General features: G+C 39.2%; 1 protein-coding gene across 1 annotated transcript in view; it reads left to right on the top strand.

The window, feature by feature from the left end:
- The window catches only part of thsd7ba (thrombospondin, type I, domain containing 7Ba), a 176,742-nt gene that overhangs the window by 49,445 nt on the left and 100,063 nt on the right, over window positions 1-27,234 (top strand). The window contains exons 3-7 of the mRNA XM_042494871.1: window positions 4,809-5,664; window positions 8,702-8,950; window positions 12,060-12,229; window positions 19,127-19,285; window positions 26,588-26,788. Coding sequence (XP_042350805.1) covers window positions 4,809-5,664; window positions 8,702-8,950; window positions 12,060-12,229; window positions 19,127-19,285; window positions 26,588-26,788 — 1,635 coding nt within the window. The remainder of the gene's footprint in view (window positions 1-4,808; window positions 5,665-8,701; window positions 8,951-12,059; window positions 12,230-19,126; window positions 19,286-26,587; window positions 26,789-27,234) is intronic.

The following is a 27,234-nucleotide window of genomic DNA, read 5'->3' as shown; positions in this document are numbered from 1 at the left end:
ATAAACTCAATGATGTGCTTCGGTGAACTATGAAACAATTCAGCAGTTTGAAATATTGCTCCCTTAAGCAGAAAGCAAAAGCAACAGCTTCAAAGCAGTGTTGTGTCAATGATTGGCCAGGGAACAAAGTGTTAACAACAGATTTCACTGGCACAAAAAACGAATGAAACTGTTTCAGCGAGTTGTCATTTGAAAGTAATTTAGGAAGCAGTAGGATCTCATTATTACATCAATTTAATTCCAATTAGAAGAAATGAATCAAATTATCCCTTTCATAGCATGTGGCAAAATAACTGGATGAGAAGCGAACGTGACTGACGTAGATAAGCACATCATATCAGCAAATTGATTTCACTTATTTCTTTTTTCCCTGATTTCTGTCTTCTTTTGAGAATGATGGCAAAAGGTCAAAAACTAAATTAATAAGGCACAAATTAGTTTTTGGATTGGGTTTCATGAATTACAAATGAATTTACCATTTTATGAAATAGCAATTTTCAGCCTTTCTAATACTCTTAATCTACGCATTCTACTGATTAACATGATATGTATCACTATATCTCAGCATGTTCTGGTTTAGATTTGAGAACACGTTGAAATTGAGAAGGTAGAGCTAGATTTAAGTCCTCAGCAAAATGGTTATTATTATTCAACAGGTGCTGCAGGCATGATCAATGAGAGACATCCACTTCATAAAAGTAATACAGCAGCAGGTGGCAACACATGACTGACGACTACTTTCATGAGACTGAGCATTTGTGTTTCATCTTTTACAAGAATCTTTTTCTTTTTACTGTTGGTAGGTCCTGCGGCTGTCCTCACAGACAGCGCACTGTGTCCAGACACTCTGGACATGCTACTTTCTTATAAAATTGATTGCACCCTAAAATTTGACTCTTTTTCTCTTATATCCTACCATGGAGAGAAAACCCCCCAAAAAACTGCCATTCATCAAGCTCACCAGAGACTGAGATAAACCTGTAGAGCTCTGCTATGTTACTTTGCTATGTACTGTATGTAGTTGTAACTTCTAAATAACTTCATACATACTCTGTTCACCACACTGAAACTACATATGTATTTTTCTCAGTGGTTTTCAAAGTTATGCCATTTTGTTGTGGGTAATGATTATTTTGTTCATTTAAAAAAACTCATATTTCCATCATTACTACTTTACTGGTTATCAGTAACTTCAGTGCACTGCCACCCTACATTGTTGCATGTGAAAGCTGTCAATAAGCTGTCAATTAGCTGTCAAAGAGCTGTCAAGCTGTCAAGTTGTCATCTGTTTGCGGCTCAGCTGATGTGATGTATCCTCCACTGCGCAGAGAATTTTGTGGGTCAAAAAAGCCAGAAAAGCATGCTGCATTGCATACTTCGTCAGGATGCAGTAGAATACCTGGTATTTTTTGCATACTGCATTTGACATACTATGTATTGGGGCACACTAAATTTTTCTCTGGCATACTAAACAGTATGGTAATATGGGTATTAGAATGCACAGACAATCAACATTTAACAATATTTTATATTTTGTTTCATTCAAATGTATTTGTATAATGTATATATGAAACTGTAATGTTATATGATGTAATATGATAGTGTTCATGTGTCATAAAAAAGGTCATAAAAAGTGATAAAAGTGTCATTTTGTTTGTTTGTTTTGTCATGTTATTGAATGTTTTTTAAAAAGTCATTAAAATTGTCTTAATACATCATGAAAATATTGTTTTAAAAATATTGTAGTGTGTACACTGTCCGGCCCTTAATGAGTGCACTTACATTGACGTGAATAATCCATCCATGATCAGATTTTTGGAGTGTCCTGTTAATGATTTTGAGCATGTAAACACCATATTTGATTCATGAGAAGCCAGAATATGCTAGCTGGAGTACTTTGAAAGAAACTGGGATGTATAGGAGAATTGTGAATACCACGACTTCTCTGTGCTCAAGTAAACACCATATCCTGAATATGATCATAGCCTGGATACGCCTCATAAAAAGGCTATACATATACGTATACATATAATCAAACTCACTGAGATGCTGGCCTTCTAAAATGGCACTCAATCATCAAAACTTTGAGAACCCTTGATATAAGATTATATTTGTCAAAATTCTCTTAAAATGATCAGTTTAGGGGCGCCCGGTGGCTCAGTGGATAGAGGGGGCGCCCCATGTACAGAGGCTGCGTCCTCGCTGCAGCGGCCGCAGGTTTGATTCCGGCCCTGGCCTTTTGCTGCATGTCATCCTCTCTCTCTCTCTCCCCCTTTCATGATTGTGCTGTCCTATCAATTAAAGGCAAAAATGCCTAAAAAAATATCTTAAAAAAAAAAAAACAGTTTAGATATGATGTTTCCAGAAATTTCTCCTGGATTGGATTATCCCTCCAGACTCTTCTGAAGAGTTGGGTCGTGGAAGGCGTTGATTGAAAAAGGTTCCCTCTAATGTTAAATAGCTGATTAAGGCCCTGGTATTTGTCATGCATCCATCCATTATCTGCAGTTACAAAAACTCCACTCAGCCAGCCTGATTTGAACTCATGAACTTCTTTCTGTGAGACTGAGAGTTTCATTCTAATTAAACTGCTTTTGCCCTACATGAATAAATGAAACCGTTTTCGTTTTTCTTGACAGGTGAACACTATATCCCAAATATTTTTGGTTTCATATCCTCACCATTTGTAGACTAGAGGGCTGCTGCAAAAAGTTTGTTGTTCTCTGTCTCACAAAAACAGAGACTGTGGTCCGCCTTGAATCCATAAAAGTATATATTTTAAGCTACAATTTGAGGCTGATGCAAGTTTTCACAGCGGTAAAAAAAATAAGGTATCAGCAATCTTATTCCCTCTCTGACCACAGAGTACTCATACTTTCAACTTTTTGTCAGAGGTGGGAAATCACTATGCTTTTGTCACACACACTTTGATGTTACCAAGTAGCAACTGCCAAGTGCGGTTCTGTTTCACGCTGTGGGAATCAACCACATCATCACTCAGATGTGATGGTGAAGACCTGAAAATGAAGTTGCCACTCTTTTTCATAACTTAACTGTGTGTGAAATGTGCCGAGAATTTTCGTGAGGAGTGAAACCTGGATTTTTGCACCTTTGTAAGCTTAACTGGGCTGCTTAGTTACATTTAGTTGCCTCACATTAAGTGTCGCCCTAAGCTCCTTATGGCAACATGATATTTATGTTTCAGATTGTAGAGTTATATTCAAGAACACTTCACAGTTAATTTACAAGGAACATATATTTTTGAAGCAGCTGTTGTGACAAATGAAGCCTTGCCGCTCACCCTGTTGCTGAACTCTCTCTTTGCCATGAGACCTATCAGGTATCGACTGGAACAACTGCCTGAACTTATGAGATATGAAATGTAATTAAGAACATGTTTCCAAGTTGACCTTTTCTGAACTGCGATGTTCCTACAGCTATCAGCACACAAAATGAAAATTGTGTTTCTCTCTGGGCTTTTGCTCTGTACACTGAGAATTACTCAGTAAAGACAGCATCACGTTCATCATCAAAAGCTTCCTCTCTTTTGCAGACAGAAAATCATTTGCTGCTGAAATTCATTTTAGGACTGGTCCTGGTTGTATTCTTAAATTAAAGAAATTGCACATTAAGATAACTCAAACCTCAGTGTGCAGTAAGCTTAGAGTCAGACCACAGAAAAAAATGGCATACATGTCTTTGGTTAGTTTTGGTTATTTTGAATGAAAATAAATAGTCCTTGTTGGAAAGATCTTTAAAAATCTTCAATGTTCAGCACTTTATTTTTGCAGGCAGGTTGCCTTTATTTTTGAAGAGGTAGCTGAACTCAGGTAAAATTAATAAAAATATAAAAGATACAAGATACAATAAACAATATATTAATCCAGATTTAAAGGTCCACTGTGTAAGATTTAGGTGGATTTAGTAGCATCAAGCAGCGAGGATTGAAACCAGTTGAAACTTCACCCGGTTAGAATTCCTTCAGTGTTCAGTGTTCACAAGGTTTTAACCGGGAGCTGAATTATCTTCAGACATCTCTTTCTGTCCAGAACAAACTGACCCAGTAATTTAAAAACACTGAATAAAGCAGGTTTGCATATGTTTTTGTGACACTATCCTTGCAGAGGGAATGAGAACTATGGCGGTCAATGCAAAAGCACGAATAGCAGTGTCTAATGCCAGTGTTTGGTTTGTCCATTCTGGGATGCTGTAGAAACATGACATGAAACATGAGTGCAACACAGCGATCTCAAGGAGGTGCTCCCTATGTAGATATAAATGGCTCATTGTAAGGTGACCAAAACACAACAATTTTTATTTTCAGGTGATTATACACACACACACACAAAAAAACAACTCATTTATCCGACAATATATTTTCCTGAATACTACTCTCTGGACCTGTGAAGAGTTAACACAATTTTGCAGCACAGCAAAGAAACAGCATATCTTACAATTAAACCTGACTGAAGAGCAAATGTGGTTGCACAGCTGGTCATGTTCTTCAAAGCCTAATATACTGATCAGTTTGGGATCAAGAAGTGAATCTTGTCCTTTGTGACTGAAAAAGGAACCTTGTATTTTCTTAAATTGATGTCCACCAGCAGTTTGATTACTTTTTTTTTTTTTACTTTTGTTCCTTTCTTTCTCAGTTCATGAATAAAGCAATCATGGAGGTTAAGTGAATGGCCTTGAATTGTGCTTGATTGCAAGCTGCTAGATAGCAGCAATTTGAGTTTTCAGTTTTTTTTGGTAAACTCTAGGTTGTAATGAAAATGCCCTCTCCATGTGTCTTTTCTTGGTTGCAGGCCAGTGGGGTCAGTGTATCAGGGAGGAGTGTGGCTCAGGTGGAGTTCAGACGAGGACAATATGGTGTGTCCACATGGAGGGCTGGACGACGCATCACTCCCACTGCCGGCACATGGACAAGCCAGAAAGCCAGCGGCAGTGCTTTAAGGTCTGCGACTGGCACCAGAACCTCTTTGAGTGGGAGGTGTCAGACTGGGGGGGCTGCGTTCTTGTCCCGTTCTTTTCCAATGAGCTCAAGCTGAGGACGGCTGAATGCATTACAGCACAGCACGGCATCCAGAGGCGCAAAGTCCATTGTGTGCGCACTTCAAACCGCACTGCAGTCACATTGAGGATATGTGAGTTCTTTTCCCAGAAGCCTCCTGTGGAGCAGGCATGCCTCATCCCCTGCCCTCAGGACTGTGTAGTTTCAGACTTCACCTCCTGGTCAAGTTGCAGCAAAACATGCAGCATTGGCCTTCAGCATCGGACTCGACATGTCCTGGCCACACCGATGTACGGAGGCGCGAGCTGCCCCAACCTGACTGAAACGAGGACTTGTTCTAGCCCTGTCGACTGCCCTGCTGGGGAGGGCGAGTACCAGTACAGCCTTAAAGTAGGGGCCTGGAGCCAGTGCCGATTACCCCATCACAAGGATGCCCTGTTAAGTGGAAAGACCACAGTTGACTTCAGCACCGGCTCCAATGAGAACAACACAGTCACATTACACACACAGGCTTCTCACCATCACTCCCATCACCACCACCACCTCCACTCTCATGTGCACAAGTACCCCATGTCATGGGAATTGGAGGTGGGATACCAGACACGACAAGTCCGCTGCACACGGAGTGACGGCAAGAATGCCATGCTGAGGTAAGTCACACTGTAACAGTTGGTCTTACTTAAAAACATCTAAAAAACTCATTACCTTGAAAAAACTAAGGAAATGATACTATTAATCTTAAGTAATGTTTAGTTTATATCTAAAAGTTAAGTTTACTTACAATTTTGTTGTATTTACATAATTTTGTGAAGCTGTTTCCACTTAGAAAAAAATAATAACAGTAATAATAATGCTTTTTATTTATATAGCAGTTCTCAAGCATAAGCACAAAGGGCTTTCCAGATTAAAGGCTTTACAGAATAAAATAAAACATCAGAACCAACTCTTATGACATACCAAAATTAAGAACATTAAGAACATTGGAGCACAAAAACAACACAGGGCCCACACATGAACAGATGGGGGTGCAAAAATACAATTTCATATATTGAAAAGGGAAATGTGGATAAAAGAATTGAGTTGATATAAGCAGATAAAAAGAGTGAAATAAATAACCATATGGGGCAAATAATGTCAAGTGAAATGACCTTGCTCTTTCTAAGTAACTTCACTAACCCAAGTTAGACTGACTTGACTTGATCATGACAAAGAGGATTTTGCTAATGAGAGAATCAGGAGATCTACAAGTTTTGTTTACATGCTTTAATATACAAATATGATGACTAGTACACAACTGGCAGAATGCATATGACATTATACTTGGTTTACTTAAGTTCCTAAAACTTTGGCAAATCTTGTCATTTAAAGTTGGAACAACTTCACAAAATTTCTAAGATTTTTAAAATTAAAATCAACTTGTCAGATTTACAGAGAAATCACAAGTGCTGCAAGGTGCTGTGCCTTTCACACTGCGAGAATAAAAAAACCTTAGACGAATGCATGGGAAATAAACACCCATTGAAAAATAGGGCTAAATCCAAGATAAGTCTGAGATTACAATGAAAGCAAGGTGGCTGTGTGAAAAGAGCCAGTTTGTTGTTGGTCTGGGAAACAGACCTGTAGAGATAACTGGATTCATCTTACACTAATCTCTCTTTCCACTCATGTAGCATAGGAGGTGAGTTGTGAATTGTGCCTTGTAGCTGTAGCTGAATGCAAGTATCTGTCAGGTGAAAGAGTCCTAATGGAGTTGATTGTTTTTATGGTTCCTCTGCACTCGTATTGTTTCAGGAACATGAGAGGGACATGATCAATGGTCATCCCCCCTCATGATCCCAGCGGGTCATTTCCCTCGTGCAGAGGTGTATTCAGCGAAACTAAATGGTTTTTATTGATGCCGGTTATTTACTCAATTATAACTGGATTATGTGAGAGCTGGTGGTTCAGCAGCATATTAGCATGGTGGTGAGGCGCTGTTATAGTAAATGTCAAGTGCTGCTCCCCTCCTGTCCCTGCTGTTTGAGCAAACCATGGTATTTGGATTGGATAAGAAAGGATTTCACTGCACATGCCTGCACACAAAGGAAACACACACACATACTTACACATGCAGAAATGAACCGTCTATCTTGTGCTTTCTTTTCAAGAATAGAGAAAATAACATCATGTTACTGATATTGACTAAACACTGAACTATATACTTGGTGTGAAGTGACACTATAAGCTGACTATTGAAATCGATTGTCGATAGAAGCTGAAGGATCAGGAACCACTTATTGAATGTGATCCTGTTGGAGTAATGCATTTTTTTGTGAGACATTGCTTTTCTAATTGTAGTTAAGGGCAGTATTCTGCAGTTGTGCACAGCTAAATAAAAGCTAAGCAGTAGCAGCTTTTTTTAAACTTTCATGTACACAGTTCTTTTAGAAGAACCTGAGAGCCATACTTTAGTAAAAGTACAAATATCTTACCAGAAAATGACTTTTGTAAAAGTTACAGCCACCTATAAGAATATCACTTGAGTAAAATTCTTATCTGGTGTTTCTGGTACTTAAGTATCAAAAATAATTATGTTATTTAATATGCTTAAGTGTTGAAAATAAAAGTAAATGCTGTTAATAAAAAAGTAAGCAGTCAGAATTTTGAAAATTATAACATGCACCTCTTTGTAACATACACTACCTTAAAAACAGAGCCTATGATACACTTGAAGAAAAACAAGGTCATTTTACAACTTAAAGGATTTATAGAACAAAATTTGTTTTTTCTTCCCTCCCATTCCTTTGTTCAATCATCCATCTCCTCCTCCCTTCCTCCTCTAGTTTGTAGTAAGTCACTAAAATGCCAAAAAGAAATGTAGTGGAATGAAAGTGACAGTTGAAAGAAAAATAAAAACTCAAGTAAAGTGCAGATACTCTGAAAAAATACTTAAGTATTGTAACAAAGTATTATTACTTTGTTACATTACACACTGCATGTGCGGTGTTGAATTAGCAGTAAGTATCATTTCCGTTTTGATGTGATGACTTTTGTTTGGCTGAAGGGACTTAAAATTGGGTATCTTGTTATGTGTCTTTATGACTTGAGTGTGAAGGGACCGTTTATAGTACAGTGCCTGATGAGCATGGTATTTCTGCTAAGAAGTGGGATTGGAGCTTTTGAATATGGATTTCCCACCTGACTTCTGCCTCATTCTGCTTTTCTAATTCCAGCCTAATTACAAAGTAAAATTTTTAAATGAGCATTGTACTCACGTCTTAATAACCTACCTAATTAAATTGTCCAAATTAAACAATGAAAATGTAATTGCATGACTAATGCAATTGTTTCATATTTTTAAGCGAGCATAACCGGTCTTTGTACTCTATCTGTAAAGGCTGGCTGTATGTCCGAGACGTGTTGCATTATGATGTATGATGGCTTTGAATATTGATTGTCATGTAGAAGCAGGAGCTGCAAAGGTCAGGAAATCAACATCTCACAGTTGATGTGATTTTTACTTCATAAAGTCTGATGTATTTAAATCCCAAGCCCACCTAACATCTGTCATGTTAAGTCCCCCCACTCTCTGTGTAACTCTTTTTTTGAGCTGTGAAAGGGTTACAAAGATGACATGTTATGAGATAAAGTTTCTTCATGTTCCTCAATTGTAGTATTTTCTTCTTATACTTCTTCTTTAATCTGCAGTCTTTGTACCAAGTACAACTCCCCCCTGACCTTCCAGGCGTGCGTGATGCCCAAAGACTGTCAGACATCTGATTGGTCATCGTGGAGTCCCTGCTCTAAGACCTGCCGGTCCACTGACCTGTCTCCTGGTTACCGCCTCCGGTCACGGATCATGACGCAGATCCCAGTTGGAGGGGGGAAACGATGTCCTGCCCTTGAGGAAAAAGAAGCTTGCAATATCATAGGAGATTTACTTCCAAACTGCCCCAGGTAGCTCTTAGCTGTTGTGGTTATCGTTTGATTTTGAGCTCACAGTCCTCAGACACAAAGGCTTTGTTCATGGCTCATGATGTTTGCAGGGGTTTAGAGTTTTGTAGTGATGGCAACACCAATACCTGGCAACCCCAACTGTTTTGATCAAAACATTTAGACATAACTACTGTTGTCCATCAGTGTCTCGTCAATAGTTTATTTTTTAAAATTAATTTAACCTTTATTTAAACAGAAAGATCTTGAGATTTAAAGTATATTTTCATAGAACCGAAAAACAAAATCAAAATATACATCTCCAAAACATGCAGTTCAAAACACAAAAAAAACATAACATGAAATTAAAAATAATGACTCAAAAGTATATATAAAAAATGAAAATGAGTGAATCATAAAAACAAAAGAATTCAAATACCAAGAACTGGCATATAGATGATGACATACAAAATTCTTGCAACAAGGCTTCGAAACGGCCTAACCAGTGGTACCCAAACCGTTAACAGGTGTCATGCTCTGCCACCGGTTCTGTCTTCCTCAGCATTACTGCTAATAGAATTGGCTTCACCTGTTCTTGCTAACATGTTAGAGGCTGTAGCTTCATCTTCCTCTATCAACGAGATGTGCAGCTCTGTGTGCTTCCCGCGAAAAAGCTGGGCGGCGATAAGCTGCGCTTTATTTCGATGGTGACATTAATGTTTGTGTGACTGTAAAGGCACACAGTGGTGAGATTTCTGCCTAATTAGATGGTTTTTTTAGTCAGTTTCAGTGTTCCACCTCTGATGCAGAGCAGCACACAGCCACTTCCCTAAACTTTGTCTCATGCAGACACCAGAGTCCCAAACAGGACTGTGTCTGACAGACAGTCTGAAGGGATACTACCATATCAGCAAAGCAATAACTTAATGCACAGCGGACTATATGACACCAAAGAAATATTTTGACTTTATTCTTATTAGATTACAAGTTTATTCTTGAAATATTACTCACCCTTTTCTCAAAATATTTGCCACTTCTCAGATATGTGGCATATGTTTTTAATGTGCAAAAAGTTTTGATGTAAGCACAAATCTTTTGGGGAAAAAAAAAATATTTAAGTCCAGAGGTTTGTAAATTAATCAACCTGAATTAATTTAGTATTTATTTGAATAGGTGTCACATGCACATTTAAAGAGGTAACTCTTTAAAACAAAAGCTGTAAATGACTGAGGAGTAAATCCAGCCTATATGTGTGTGTTGACTAAACAGGAATTATATGAGAAATATGAGAATGACATCGTAAAATGAGAAAAGGTGATCTACAGGAAAATTAATATTTGAAAGAAAAAAAGAGCCTTACTGCAATGAATTACATTTTATTTTTGTATTTTGAATTGTCAACTGCTGCCCATTCATTTTCACCATGAATCAGAGTATGATAAATGATAAGAATGCAACAAATTAAGTGTTTAAATTTTCCCGGGAGAGGAACCCCAAACCAAGTCTGTAGACCCACAGTCAACAGTGGCAGGGACTAAATCTGCAGAGGGGTCGGGGGGTGTTGGAGTGGTAATGGTTGATTGGTAAGCGCCTGTAAATCAGCCTGTTTTTTTTTTTTTTCCTTTTTTTTTTCACTAGAAACATTTGTTTCTGCTCCATGGAATTACTCTCCTTAGCAAAATTCTTATGCAAAATGACCTGTTGATGTTACCTTTCCATACATGTCCTGAAGTGAAGTGCTTACATTGGTACAGTGTTACAATAATAAGTATACCATCAACAACTGTTGGTAACATTAATGAATCAACTGTGATAAAGCCTACTTAACACTAGCTAACCACTCTTCATACAGCTTAAAGTAATGAAATAGAGAGACAATGCCTACCCACAGCAGAAGAGCAATGGCCTCTGCTGGGGCAGCACTACTTGGACAAACGACATTGTAAAAGGCTACTAGAAGCAGTAGTAAGAAAAAATGACAATTTGTTACATTTATTTATGATTATGATTACATTTGCTTATGATTCTTTCACATGCTGGTGCGTGGTTGCTGGAATTAGCACAGCATTTTTAATATATATCTTTTATCAATGTATTGGAGGAACATTTTCAGCATAAGTGAATATTAGTGGCGATGTGTGCCCCCCATATATATGGTATATATATTATGAGTACTGCGTTGCCCCACACCCTAAGCTTATTTGTCCCGTTCAATGTTGAAATAAAACTACGCCCTTGGATATTTGTGAATAAATTGCCAAAGTCTAAAGCCAAATTATGGTTTTTAATTTTGCTTCTCTGAGCTTTTTCACCTGAATAATTATGAGAGAAAGTCTAGAGGCTGCAAATATTCATGATTTCACTATTGAATTACTTTCTGCATATTATTTGGCCTCACCTCAGTTACCTCGTGACACCTACAATAACCTAATGCACTGTTGGGAGTTCATGACCCAATGGACATGGCATGGATGGCACACCGTGTTTGACAGAACCTCATTGATTCAGGAGTGTTTGAGTCAAGATAGGCTTTAGCTAATATTACATGCAGTAAACAAAGTAGTCAATAGAGAATTATTTTCCCTGCTGCTAGATTTTGTTTTATTTGCTAAATCTACATGGAGTGCCTGAGAGCAGAGGATTTACATGATTAGGGAAAACTCATTACGGAAATTAAGCATTTGATAGATTACTACAGGCTGTTGTTCTGGTAAACTCCTCCAATATTATTGCTTTCTGCACCACTGCATTTTTCATAGTTGAAACCAAACATTTGTTTGAAAGTTTTGAAATCAAAATAATCATGCCTCCCTGCTCTTGACATACTGTGCGAGAGGCTCTTGCCAGACACTGCACTCGCTAATTTGTCTTTTGCTTTGTGTTACTTTTCTAAAACAGCTGCCACTGCTGTGTGTAAGCTGCCACGCTATCCTTTTTATATGCATTCATTTATCAATTGTTTCTGAATGGATTGTAGCTGTGTTTCAAAAAGAAGCACAAACATGATACTCCTGTATACTTCCTAAGACATGTCAAACAAGGACTCCAGCAGTGAATCCATTTAGCTACTGTTCTGTGTGTGTACTGCTTGTTTGCATTGCAAATGTGTTTGCGTGTCTGTGTGCTCTGTTAGGTATGTATGGAGGACCACTGACTGGGGTGAATGTCGCATCTTCCCCTTACTGAGCCAGCAGGACCGGCGGCTGGCTAACATCAGCATTCTGTGTGGAAGGGGGATCCACACCAGGAAGACCTACTGTGTTCAAGTCCCTGATGACTCAGCACCACATCACAGGAAGGAGGGTAAGAAAAAAACAAAATAAAACAGCCTTCATCACAGTTGACCCAGGGCTCGCTGGAAGCACATGGTGACTCAAGAGATACACCATAAATAAATTCCAAGTAAACTCAGTGGTCTGTTTTGATATAAGCTGTAAGCATAAATTATTGAAGCCAAAGTTAGCAGCAGAGCATTAGGGTGGTTATGCAAGGCAAAAGAAAACCATAAGCATGCTGTGCTGCTGTAGCTAAAGCATGTTCAAAGTCCAAGTAGACACGAAGGATAATTGTTTCATTCAGACTATTTTCTTGAGCTACAATATTCTGTAGTTTAGGCTCCGAACAGCAGGGACCCAGTACTCTGCATATGAGATTGCTCATTTTACATCCAAGGTTTGTTCAGTAATAATTTCTACCTCGGTTTTATATAAAATGTTTAAACTTCTTGCATGTTGAGAATGAGCAAACCACAGAGCAGCATGGAAATGGATAGCAGTTTTGATGAAGATACCCTCACAACCCTACCATAAAGATGCACTGGATTAAAAGATGATCACTTGGTATGACCTGACTAACATTTAGAAAAGCTGGTTTCTTCCTCACCTGCATATGTAAACTGCTTTATTCCCCCCGTCTCTGCTTTTTCATATCTTAAACTAAAATTAACTTAAACCTCTGTAGTTAATTTATTCCTGGTCTCATTGCCAGGGCCTGCAAAAAATATCACTTGGGCAGTGGCCCCCGTGTCCAATTCAGACACATAATACCCTTTAGTGTGTGCACTAAACACACTGTCAATCATCTTCAATGTAAGAGCATGGAAGTTCACTTAGGGTTGCTGAGAGGGGAGATGGATGAGACCAACAAGCACAGGACTTTGACCCAGATGACCATTGTTTGTGTCCCATCAGAAACCAAAAGTCAGTGTCACGTTTTTTTGTCACATCAGTGATTAGAGACTTGAGTCGACCAACCTGACTAACGTCAACCATGATCTTTTCCTAACCCTAACAAAGCAGTTTTGTTGGTTAAAAGTTATTGCTGACCCCTTGCGTCAAAATGCTATGAAAAACACTGCGCACTTCGTCACTCCTGTGGTAGCATATTTGTGTTCCCAGGGTTTCCCACACATTCATTTATTTGTGGCAGCCCTCCATGATTACAACATCTGCTGCCAGAAATAGATCATCTAGATTTGGAGCTGGACTGTTCATTGGGAGTGCTGTTGGAATAGTTAGCGCACCACACTGTCAGAGTGCAGAGCGCACTGGGCACATATGTAGCAGCAGAATGTCAAGTGCACGAAAAGTGAGACTTTACCATTCATTCTGCTGGGTTTAAAAGTTTGCATTCACTCACAGCAGCTGTTCCATCATCCATCGATCTAATCTAAGCAGCTGTGAATGCAACAATGGATCAATTATCCACCCCACAAATCACAAATCGATCTCTGCTGCTGTAGAAAAAAAAGGAATTGAGCTTTCATGGACCTACACAAAACTTAAAATTTAGGGAGGGGGCACAGAATGATACAAGACACACACACATTTAAAAGAAAAGAAAAACAAATAAAACAGCCTTAACTTTCTAACCTTCACCTGTTTGGAAATTAAACTTGCCCCTAGATATGTTTTTTTCTAACTTGTAGTTAGCCCTTTCTCTTATTTCCTTAATTGGTTAGTCATTATTTTCTCAATAATTAATTCTCATAGCAGTTGTTTTTTTTTTTTTAATTTCTTGAGTTGCAGTTAATGTTGAAACTGTTCTCTTGACAAAAAGAGTGACTATATTTAGACATAGAATCGTGCTGGTACTTTTTCATCAATGTCAGAGTCACGATTTTAGTCGCCTGACCCATTGCATATTGAATACAGAGCTGTGAAACATATTTCATAAGTTCTGCGCCATATACATCTGGGTTACACAGGACTGTGGGATCATAGCAATGAACCCACTATGGGAGCAAAACATTACTAGCAGGAATAACATCTTGTTGTTTATTGTGCAGGTGTGCCACAACTCTTTCCTTCCGAGAGTTAGAGGACAAGATATATACCAATGTCATTTCTGTATGGTAAATATTAAGTTACAGACAAAACTAGATTAACATGGTTTAGCACTAAGACTGGAAAGAATTGAGGAAGCAGCTTGACTGGCTCAGTTGGGGTTGTGTGTTGGACTATTTCTTGTTATTCCTGGAGTCTTGACATCACTGGGGAGGTTGCCAGGGAACCAGCGGAGACACCAGAAAGTGACAGCGCTGGGCCAAGAAATCTATAGCTACGCTAGCAACCTTGTGAGGCAGTAATGTTCACACCAGAAAATAATTGAGCAAGACACCGAAGACCAAATTACTCCCAATGAGCACAGCAGCATCGCTGCCATCGTTGTGTGCGTGGGTGAGTAAGAGGCACTGTGAATGGCTTTGTCCTGCTCAGGTTGAAAAGTACAATATTTAAGGCACCACTGATTTTTACTGGTAGTTTTTCCAGATCCTTAAGTATACCAATAAACTAAAAGGGGTGCTTGTTTAGGGATGATTATACTTTACAGAGAAGATAAATTAAATTTTATCTTTAATACAACAGTAATTTTTTTTACATCACATTTTCCTTTTTGCCCTTCTTTGAGTGTTTTGTCAAAGATGGTTGTGAAAAAACAACATATATGACTAATACTACTTCTAGGCAAGGCCATATTTATTGTCTTTGTATTACACCCACTGTTTATGTGCTTCACATTTGCACGTTTATGAAAAAGGGTACCCACAGCTGTCTAGTGGGCTGTAGTCATCACCAGAAACTAGCTTGACTTGTTGGTGGAAATGTCACATGAAAACTCTGCCACTGTTGTCCTGCATGAATAATCTCAAAATGTGCTTGAAACCAGGCATTATTGCAGCCACAGTTTAAAAGTAGTATTTACTTAAATGTTTCCATTCTTACCTCCTCTTCCCATTAGCATTGGTATTGTCTAAATCACTTTAATGTGGGGGTGGACACAGTGACTTAAACACAGAGGATTGCATTATATTGGACACGTATCTGTGTAATTGTAGGAGAAAATGGGCATATTGTGAAAACAAGTAAAATAGTTTTATAGGGTTGAGAAAGGCTAATATTGACTTGCAGGGCAGTGTGTTTCCACATTGGATCAATCAGCTGTAGTATTAAAGGGGATGACTTAAGTTACATTGAATATCAAGTGCAACTGGATCATCCCATGCCCTGTGAATTGTGCTTAAAATATTGATCATTATGTTAGTACCATGCAGATTTAACAATCTGTTATAAAATGTGGACAGCTGTCATAAGATAAACAAAGTCAGCCAATGTAGAGAATTCAGCTGTAGTAAGTCAGATATCTACATCACCTCATGTTGTAGTTTTTGTCTCTAAGGCCCTGACACACCAAGCCAACTTATGCCCGCAGTCCATTTCAGGCCATCGGTAAACATCTGTTTCCCTATTTCTTGTGACGTTGGCATGAGTAGTCCATTGTGAGCTTTTTTTGGAGGGGGGATTTAGCATGTTGGAGCCCAGTGTACTAGAAGGGAAACAGATGTAAGGAAAGAAAACAAATGACTAAACTGAAGAGAGCATAAGATCAAAACAATGTGTGAGGAACAATTATTTTTTTAGCCAATGAGCTCTTTCGCAGAAGGCTGTCATAATTGTTTTTGTTATTGTTTGCTAGTGCATGGCAAATATCCTCTATTATTTTATCACTGGCTTGTGTTTTTTTTGTGTGTGCTTACTGGCTTGCTACGATCTTGAATCTGTCCTGTCAGTCTCCCAGTTTCCCTCCTTGAATGATGAATACAGACTACCACTGCCTGCTGGTGTGGATAGTTATTTCTTGTCACGCAGGTGCAGAACATACTGATTGTTAGCCATTGGCTATACTCTTGCGGTGTATTCAATTGCAAATTGCTGGCTGAGACACAAGAAAGGTGAGGAGACACAACAGTAGGCCTTCACCACCACTAGTTATTTTATGTTGGTTTGGAGTGTCTAGACCTTAAAGGCAGTGCTGATACTCCAACCTTGGTCTGGAGATGGTAATTGTGTAGCGAGACTGCTGCTGCTGTTTCTTCTTTTCACTGAATCCCTCTTGAAGCAGGATCCCTCTGCTGAGTGATAAGTCAGTTCAGTAGACTTTGATTTGGGAGTTTTGGAAACTTGCAGAATCGTAACTGATGTCAGTCATTTTTTAAGTGTATCATATAGTACCATTGTCTTTAAGGATAGGGTATTGCACCTCAACACTTTTTGGGTAAAGACTGAAACGTGTCTGTAGAACCAAATATCACTAAACAGGTGTACAGAAAGAAGTAGTGTATGTCTGGTCAGGTCTCATACAGCTGTTAAAATGCAAGATTTATGCATGCATTTCAAGTAATAAACACCATGTTGGATGTGGTAAAAACAATGGATTCATTTATAGTATATCTGTCTTTCGATGTGAATAAATGAGTTGATTATTGGCAATTTGTTGGCCGAATTGATTTAAATCTTGTGTCTGTTGTAATATCCCTGGGGGCCTCCAATAAAACAAATCACCCTAACTGGTTGTGAAGTCTCTATTATAATGTTTTTGCTGCTCCCAACAATGCACTGACGAAAGCATTTTCTGCTGTGTTTTCATTGTTCTGGACTTGACTTTGATCTTTTTTAACTTGATGCAAGTGATATAAACCAAGGAAATAAACCGTTTTCTCACATTCTCAACACATTGTCAGTGCCAGCTCATCAAATACCGATGCTTAGTCAGAGGCCCCACATGTCAAACTATCAAGCTCTGATACCCCTCAAGTGTCAGTTTTGGACACTCAGGGACAACATGTTAATTCACACTTGTGACATACATCACATTTCTTTAAAAACAAACAAACAAAAACCTGTTTTCACAAGAAATGTACAATTATCTGCTCATTTAATGCATTTCAAAATAAACTTGGAAAAAAAAGATCATTGGTTTGATTTTAAATAAGTTTGTTACTAACAAAATGTCACATTGCTAACATCACTAGCATAGTATGCCACACATTCTAGCACACTACTTTATTAAAATATCTTGACTGACTTTTGGTTTCGACCAGGACAAAAGCGACAGTGTGAGGTCCACCTCCTCTCCCAACCACTCTATGTAGACTTTCTCGCTCTTTATCCTATGGCAGTTGCTCAGGGTGTCCCAAATTGCAGCCACCTGGTGCATCTCGTACCGCAGCTAAAGGGGGCCTTAAAGGGGGTCGGTATCTGATGGCAAGGGCCACTGACCAAGTGTTGGTATTTGGTGTGTTGGGAGTGAGACAAGATTCTTAGAACTTTTGAATAAAAGATGAAAACTAAAAAAGTTAACCGGGTTTTAGGCAATGCCTAATTAAAATGCTTTTGGTAAATATATTAATTATAATAAAAAAAATAATAATTTAATAGAAAATGAAAAGAATACAAATGAAAACCCAGAACCACCAAGCCAACTGAGTGTTTATGAACTAGAAATGGATATGCTAAAAAGTGAAACTCTTTTCTTCTTTTTTTTTTTAAATTTTCAATTAAACAAAATGAAACTTTTAGGCTTATAAAATCAATCATTGGGAGAAAAAAAACGAAGAGCATGCATACCAAGTATTTCATTTATCTTTTTAATTAAGCACAGTGGGTAGTTTTTAATGACTTTCAACTATAAGCTCCTCTTTTGAAAATCACACTCTTTCCTGCCTAATAAACATAACCATTTATTCAATAATGACTTATTAATTTTGCCTCATCCAAATTTTTCTTATTGTGTCTACTTGATGAGTCCTGTGTAGCTCTGTGTCTTAGCTGAGGTGTTTTGGCAGTTCCTGCGGGATTCCTCTTTAACTCACCAGATGTGTTTGGAGAAATTCTACATCAGTGGCGTATTTGGACAGTGAATATGTCATCTTAAAATAGATTATTAATGAGGGCAGCTCTTTGAACCAATAGATGTGAGGGACAAAGATCAATACGTCAGCTGTAATGTTTACCTTGACGTGACCCGCATGGCTTTATTTAATGCAAACAGATAGGGCTGTATGCGTGCAATATGTAAAACAATTTGCTGCTGTCGGATTACAAAGCAGAAAGATCTGTAATCTACTACACACATTTATCAATGTGGTTAAGCAAGCAACTCATTTTAACAAAGGAGATCAAACACCATGTAAATTACTTTTGGTAAGAAGACAAAATGCACGACGGACATTTAGTGAATTTCTTTTGGGCCCTCATTTAAATGGAAATTTGCCACTCAATGATGTGCGGAGGGGCATCAAAATGGAATATTAGACTGAATAAATCCCCATGTTGTGGAAAGGCAAAAAACCCTCATTCTGTTTGAGAGACTAATGTCAGAGCCCATTACAGGTTGCTGAGCTTTCTGTGATCCACAAATGATACCAGCCATGCTTAGCCGTGAATTGGTTATACTGTGTCTTGCCTTAATATCTCCCTGTTCAGCTCCTGTTTACTCCCTTAGCTGGCCGCTGCCCTCTATTTAATATTCTCCTGAGCCAAACATGAGATGAGAAGAGCATTTTTCCTTTTGTTCTTTCTTTTTCCCTTGTATATTTTTCTTACTCCAAAACAAGCTTTGTTAAAATCGGCTCCTCACCACAGTGTACATTTGAAACTGAAGCTGTTACTTCTTTCTGTTTCTTCTGTCTTTACAACCAGAATTAAATTAAATTCATGTTTTCCAATCTGATGACAGTGATGCTTCTTCATCTTCTTCAATCTCTTCACAGCATCTAGCACATTCTTCTGCTTGCATTCCACATATATTACTCAACACGCAATGGCACACACGGACACACACACTCTACCACTGCCTGCATGTGTCTGAGCTCGACTACAGCCTGTTAAATCTTTGCCTGTGTTCTGTTTATTTGTTCAGTGTCCAGGCCTGTGAATGCCAGGCTGTGCGCTGGTGAAGAGCCCCCCTTGGCCGTCCAGCACTGCTCCATCCCTTGCCAGCACCACTGTCTGCTCTCCCTTTGGTCACCGTGGGGCGCCTGCCTACATGACAACTGCAAAGAACCACATGGGAAGAAAGGTATGATGGAGTAAATCGGATATGAGAGTGAACATGCTTTGCCTTTTAAAAGATTTGCAGAGCCACTTGTAAATTTGCAGACAGTGTTATGTCATTGTAGAGTGTCGCATTGTGCTATAATGTACAGAGCATGCTTTCAGAACAAAGAATCTTTATCTTATTCTAGATACTGATGATAATGTAAGCTTTGCACATGCAAACCTGGCAAGTCCATCCTGATGACGTGAATTCAACATTCTGTTTCGTACTCTGTATCAGTCTGGACTGTCGCACTACTTGCTTTGACAGACAAACTCCTTTGGCCTTCCCTTACATTTGCTTTAGCCTCTACTACACAAATATGGTGTCAGTTAAAGTAGATCTCAAAAATACAATGTATTAATATTTAGTCAAGGTCAACTTTATTGTCAATTCTGCCATATATATGGGACACACACTAGGATGAAATGTCATTTCTCTCAGACCCCCGGTGTAAACATGCAAGTACAAGAACAAAACAATAGGAAAGTATAAAAAGTAGGCAAGTACTTGTACTAAAAGTTATACAATTACAGTTAAGGGAGGCAAATATGAAAATGCCCAAGCACCAACTTCAAGTACGGAGTAGCAACTGTATGTATAAATGCGAAGTGATTGATTTTTTCTATTATGCAGTGAATGATATAATGCAAATTGGATGGATGGTGCAAATATTATAAAATGGTTAAAATGTAGTGCAATACAGTTGTGCGAGTAATGTAAAATGTGGGATTTAGCTCTGAAGCATGTTCCCCGGAACAGGGACACATTTAGAGCTAAACAAATTTGCAAGTAAATGTGTCATCCAAAGGATCAATTATTAGCAGATGAGGTTAAAGTTGTAAAAAAAAAAAAAAAAAAGAAAAAAAGATAGTGCTTATTTACATTATAAAAAGGGTATAAACAGTCTGAGTTATTTAGAGGTTTTACGATTTGCATGTTATGTGTATGTCATCAACAACAATCTCCATGTTGTTTTTGGGATGCACTGGTGTGGCCAGCATATTTTGCTTTTTCCCATTCAGCAACCAGCTGCCTGTGGAGTGCTGAATACCAGCTGGCAAGCGCTCTTGTTGTATGTCCAAGGCATTGTGAACGCTGATCTGCATGGTTGTGATCCCCAGCTTTGAAGCCTCTCGTATCTGCATGTCCGTTAATGCAATCAGTGGGGAATCAACAGTAAACATGAATTTGTACCAGGGAACATTCTCCCTCTTCACCAATGGATGCAGTTAGTAAATCAAGCTTTTGCCAAATCCAGTCAGAAGAACATCTTTTCCTCCAAGAAACTCTGCTAGTGCATCCTCTTGTACTTGTGTAATTGTTGTTACTGACTCTATTTCTTCAATAACTTTGCTTGTTGCTAACGTTACAGTTAGCGCTTGTTGGTTTGATAGCCAACATTACTGTTTTGCAAGCAGCAGCCTGTATGTTGCATCATCAGCTACAACGCAGTCCCTGATTGGCTGCTTACAATGTAAAGGGTGGTGCAAATCCGTGATTCAACAGACTGGCCCCTAATGGACTGTAATTTCTGGAAAGTGTTTATGGCCCCGGGGAGTCCAGATTGATATGCAGAGTGAAACAGAATGTTGAACTCACGTTATCAGGATGGTCTTACCAGATTATGCACATGCCACCTCCCATCAACAATGTCTGGTGCCATCAGGAAGTTGTACAATAACTTAACTTACAATAAATAATACCGACCACTATAATCAGCTCGTCCGTGTGCAAATTGGATAATGCATGATAGCTGCTGTTGTAGATGTAACATTCCTATAGAAGGTAGACGAGGGTATTATTTTCAATGCCAAAGAAATGTTCCAAGATGCCTCATCCTTCCATCTGCCTTCAATAGTAGTACATTGGTCTGTCAGAATCATGTTTGACAGATGGAAGGACAGAGGGATGGACACAGGCCATTCAAAGGACACTATGGACAGCTAACTTACAAGCTCAGAATTAAAATAGATAATTGCACAGATGGGCCAGTGGTGAATTCATAAGCACTCAGTCAAAAAACAATTAGCTGTTGAGCTCTACTGCAGAAACTGTGGCCACGTCGGTCGTATACTTGCAATCAGCTGTTCACAGCAATTGTTGCCTTAAGAGCTTAGTACCTTTAATATGGTCAATGAGGGCTTTAAAGTAACCTTGTTTAATGTATTCAATTAGGCATTTTCATGTCTAAGCAATAGATTGTGTTGTGTATGTAGGAGAGAGACTAACGTTGCAAGAGATCGATGTTGTCGGAGCAGGAAAGAAAGGCAGTATATGTTTGAATTGTAAATTGTTTGTTGAAAAGCGGCTTGCTGAGAGGAAGCATGCACTTGAAGAAGATGGTACGTTTGAGAGCCATAGCAGACTAGAGACAGAGAGCTAGCACACCTGTAGTTCAGCTCTCAATCCCTAGGCAGGTGAGAGGAGTTACAGCAGATAAGATGCTTCCTGTCTGTGTGTGTGTGTGTGTGTGTGTGTGTGTGTGTGTGTGTGTGTGTGTGTGCGTCTGTGTGTGCGTGCGCACATGGTGGTGTACTCAAGTATTCAGTGTGCTCGTGCTGTCTGAATGTTCTTGTCTTTTTTCACAGGTGAACGCGTGTCATATCTGACTGCTTTAGAGAGGCTACACATTGTGTGTGTGCGGAGTACTGTGTGTGTGTGTGTGTGTGTGTTTCTGTCAGAGGAGGAGCTGTTAGTGTGTTAGCGCTGTGCTAAAAGGGCAGCGTGACCTCGTCCCTGCCATGAGTAAATGTGCATGAAAGCCCCCCAGGGAGCGACTGGAGTGTGGATTGTTCAGGTCAGTGCCCACACTCTCCAACACTGGATCTCTATGGGATGAGCCAGCTCCTCTCAGAGACAGTGTCATTAATACATTTCAAGGAGTGGAAAACACAGCATCTGCTGTTTCACACAGGGCTCTCTTGTGGCATGGTGTCTTTTGATGGCATTCATAAAGACCCGCAGCGGGTAGAGTATGAAACCGATTGAAAAAATTGCTCCCAGTGAGCTCAGTTGCCTGCGAAGCAATGAACACATATTGAGGAGTAGGGCATTGTTATGATCCAAGTCGTTCGCTCATGGTCCTAGAGCTGCGGAGAATTTCTTGCTCCTATTGAATGTACACTTTGCCTTTATATTTTACAACATCAGAATAAACTGTGATCCGTCTCTAACCGAACGGCCTGCGGGATCTGTGTTCAGGTAGAGGAGCCAACCAGCCATGATGCCTGTGCCGCCCTAGCTTTGCTCTCCAGAAAATTACAAATTTAAATTGCCTCGCAGTGGCTTTATGTGCTTTTCACATTTTCTCATGTTATCTTGTCCTATCACTTTTTGCAGCTATGTGGGAAAATGAATTGAACACGGGAGGTTAGTGGATAGAATTTGAGTAATTCCTTCACTAGAAGTCCCCGAGCTGGAGGGAGCGGCATTTCTGAACAACAATGTGCTGAGAATCACTGGATGGCCCTTGTTTCCCTGAAATAAACCTGGTTTGACCAAGAAACCTTTCAATTATTAATATCCGTGGGGGCATGCCCACGCCAAATTGTTTTTTGTGGTCTGGATGTGAGTAGCAGTAAGTGCTCTGGGCAATACTGCAATCGATCCACAGTCTTTTTGCTCTTGGAGAGCGCACTGTTGCAGCTCCGCCCGGTTCAGGCTCCTGAACTGGTGCCTCACACCAGAAGATGGTCGGGGGATGTAATTTGTACAGTGGGCATCCTGGGGTTAGACACTTCCACCTGTAAAAGGAAAGGGATGTGGGACCTTTCTGCCAAGAGTCAGAGCTGTGGTGAAATGAGTACGGCTCAAAAAGAAAAGCTGCTGCTGCTCAAGTGTCGAGGTTTGGGGCTCAGAAAAAGCATATCATCCCTCCATTTTTCATCAAGAAGATCATTTTTCCTATCATCAGGGAATAGAAGCGCTCAGTAGTTGAAAGAGACTATAGAGACATTTTGTGAAAATTTCAGCTTCAAGGGAATCAATCTTTTAGAGCAGGAAGTATAAATTAAAATTATTGGCCAGTTAGGTAATCAATAAGGTAATTGGCCTAATGATAATGATTGTGTCATGATGTTTATCATTGTATCTCACAATTGCTAATCACATATTAATACCATATTTAGAGCCATAAATTATTCATGTCATGTTATATCCCCTTTTACACCTCTTAGTGGTAGTTCACACAAAATATTTGGAACCCCCTCCATTCCCCCAATAAAAAAACATTATTACCATTTATTTTGGCAAAATTAAAAACATTTGCATGATAACTTTATGCATAATAGGCAGGCACATATTGGGGCATAAAAATTCACCATAATTCAGGAAATTAAGTCTTTGATGTTTAACATTTTCTGGCAGAGTACTCCCAATCATATGAGTCCCCCAAGTGTTGACACCTTCGCCCTTGCATGTAAGGCCACTTTGCAGGAGCTCTATTAAGGACCTCAACAAGACGAAAGTGTAGAGATGCAACACATCATCATTTTTTACACATTACCCCCTACTGCCTCCCTTGTTTCCTGCACGAATGTCTATTTCTCCCGACTATTAGTGTTTCACAGCTGGTGCATTGTAGTGTGATATGATTGAATTAGCCAATTCAATCCTTATTAAGAGGCCCCGTTAGATTTGTTTTTATCTGTTTACTGCAATAAGCCTGTCAAAGGACTAAAACAGTTTTAAAAACTACCAAAAGTCTCTTATATTAATCCTTTTTTATTTGACTGATATTTTTGTGAAGCTGACAAGTTGTTTTCCACCAATATTTCCTCACATATTGTTGCAAAAATGTACAATCTCTTCCTCTTTCTTTTACAAAATGTAACTGATGTCCTCGGTTTTCAGGCTGGAGACCTATGTCACATATCATTCCCTACTTTAATTTTCTTTCTGCATTGCTTTACACAAACATCTTGGAGAAAAAAAGCTGTGTAGATAGAGGACACTACCAAAATGAAACATGGGAGGGTGGAGTTTCCTTATGACTTCAAAGTGCAGATCTTAACTACTTACTCCTCAGGCAATCACTGATTTTTCAGTTAGCCATGATATTTCTTTTCACCTAACATCTGAGCAAAAGGCTTTTTTGGTTCACACTGGCTTAGCAGATAAGATTTAGTGCTCAGCCTTGGGGCTTGATTATAGTCATAATATATCTAAATTGCATCATAGGAGATTTCAGATGTGCATGTCTTATTCTCAGCTTCTACTGTAGGCTATCATCTTGAAACAACTAAATGTTTTTTTTTAATTTGGACTTACTATGACATAGCCATTATCTTTCTGCGGTTAACAATTGAAGTTTGAATACAAGTTGAAATGAGTTTTGGGACGTTTCTTTGTCTCCACTACAGAGATGTTCAGTATGTGCCAGTGTGAAGCCACTGCACCTCAGCTGGCAGCCCCAAATTTAGTAACAGAAACGGCGGCAGCATCGGAAAGACAGTGAGACTCAGTAATTGGAGAGACAGGTGTCATTGTGAAAGGCATGTCTACCACTGTAACTTGACCCCAATCACTCACACAATCCCTACTTTTTAAAGCACCTTCTCCTTTGCCGTGCAGTTTGGCTCATTATCTCCCTCACCTCCCCTTGTCCCTCTTCTCACTTCTGAAATCCAGGTGGAGATCTTTTTTTTTTATTTTACCTCCACCATGGAGGTTTGTTTGTTGGTTTGTTTGTCTTTTTGTCAGCAGGATTAGGGGAAAACTACTGGCTCAATGTTTGTGAAACCTGGTGGAATGGTGTAGTATGGGCCAAGGAAGAGCCCATTAAATGTTGGAGCAGATCCAATCATGAGGTGGATACACATTGCTCTCACTTTCATTAGCATTGCAATATTGCGCCTTAGCAAAGGTTTAGTTTGTCTTTATTTAGTTTATCAATTGGTCGCTCCACCCCATGATATTTGGCGTCATTATGTCTATCTTTCCTTCATAAAAAAAGAGAAAACTTGTTTTTTAGTTGAATATTTTTATGTGATTTATGTTTGTTTTGAATGTTGAAAAGTGGATGAAAATTGGTTATTAAAATGTGTAGTTTAACTCTCGTTTTCATGGTTGGAATATTAGTGTTTCAAGTTAGACATTTTTTTGGACTTATCATAACTTACCCTAGTTTAGTAACCTAAATGGACTCTGCTTTATATTCACTTTATAAGTATGCTCAATACATGAGTATCTTCTACTGTAAACTACAGTGAACAGTCTCTTTGCTGCAGGAAGCATCAACTTTTGGATGCATGAGGACATGAAACTGGAAATGTGAAAAGTAGTCAAAGTATCTGGGTATTTAAGAAAAAAATGTTCATACTCTGAGGTTATACTAAACTACGGCTAATGATTTTGCCACAGGAAACAGTATGGGGGCCAGCTGATAACAAATGATCTCATGTTACAGTTAAACAGTACACTAAAAGATGTTTCTGAAAACATTTTAGGATAGAAAAGGGCAATACAGTAAAGACGTTTATCACAGAACATTCGCACATACCACCCACAATGTCAGATACACAGCTGGCTGAAAATCTTCAGATTATCCCTTTAGTGAAGTTTGTGGGAAATATGATGATGACAGGAGCCTGGTGGATTGAGAACCGGGTGATGGTCATAATTTTAAAACCCCTGACTGGCTGTGAAAAGGAGCGGGATGGGAAAGGATACAAATTCACATCAAGGCATGAATCAGACAGAATAACTGTACCCTGTATTAAAAGCTCCCAGTAATTAGTAAGTAGATGTCGTACTATCTCATTATTACAAAATATCTCATTCAGTGCAACAAAAAAGTGAGGAACTTAACAGATGAATGACAAAATCATACCTTTATCAGGCATCATTTTGGCATAGTACACCAAAAGAGAGTTGTGACAAAAAAATATTCCTTTTTAACAAGTACAACTTTACTGTGAAAAAGCCATGGTGGCCTGGCATTGTCAAACAACAGTAAAATAGACTCAGATTCTTCTTTCCCTTTCTCCCTTCACCCTCCTGTTTTAATTATTTATCTTTAAATTGCATGGTTATTAGAGAGAAGGGGCAGTTTTTGTCCTGGTGCTGGCTACCGCAGTTTTTGAAAGACCTATGTCATTGATCACAGAAATAATGTCAGCTAAAGTCCACATCTTAATACTGGATTCTATTCATTGGCTGAGAGGGTTTCTGTATACTTTGTGTGAGACAGCATGTTTACTGTTGCCTTATCTTTTGTGCAGGAATATCAATTGCTTTCTCCTTGACAACTGTTCCCTCCCTTCCCCTCCTCCTTTCTGTCAGGTTTCAGACAGAGGAGGAGAGAGGTGCGGTGGGAGTCCGGCAGTCCTCTGGAGACCTGCCCTCATCTGGTTGAGTCCATCCCCTGTGAGGACCCTGCCTGCTACCTGTGGCAGGTCCAACAAGAAGACAGATGCATTCCCGCTAAAAGCTCCTGTGGTCCCGGAACTGCAGTGCAGAATGTGACCTGTGTCAGTGCTGAAGGTACAGTCCACAATTTGCATCTTAAGGGAATTTGTTTCAAAATTAAAACCCCGGCTCACACCATGGAGCTTTTCTAGCCAGCTCAGTTAGACCTTCTTCCTTCTGCTAAAGTCTACTTAAAGGAATATTTTTGACATTTCAGAAAATATGCTCTTATACTGTCTTGCCAGAAGTTAGATGGGAACATTGATACCATCCTTAAGAGGTGCTTGGAGGCACTATTTTTGACAGAGCCAGGCTAGCTCTTCCTGTCCGTTTACAGTATTTATGTTCAGCTAACAGCCTCTTGGGTGCAGCTATATTTACATTTTGTTGTTGCTGTGTCTCTCCAGCCAGTCCTCAAGTACTGCTGCTTTTGCACTGCTTTGGGTATAAGATCCTGAAGCCAAAGCCACATTTTGTGTATCTGCATGATACACTGCTGGACCACTAGCCATGGTGTTGTT

This window comes from Plectropomus leopardus, chromosome 10 (genome assembly GCF_008729295.1).
Source record: "Plectropomus leopardus isolate mb chromosome 10, YSFRI_Pleo_2.0, whole genome shotgun sequence".
Lineage (NCBI taxonomy): Eukaryota > Metazoa > Chordata > Actinopteri > Perciformes > Serranidae > Plectropomus > Plectropomus leopardus.
Note: the sequence above shows the minus strand (reverse complement) of the source record. Positions and strands in the feature narration are given on the sequence as shown.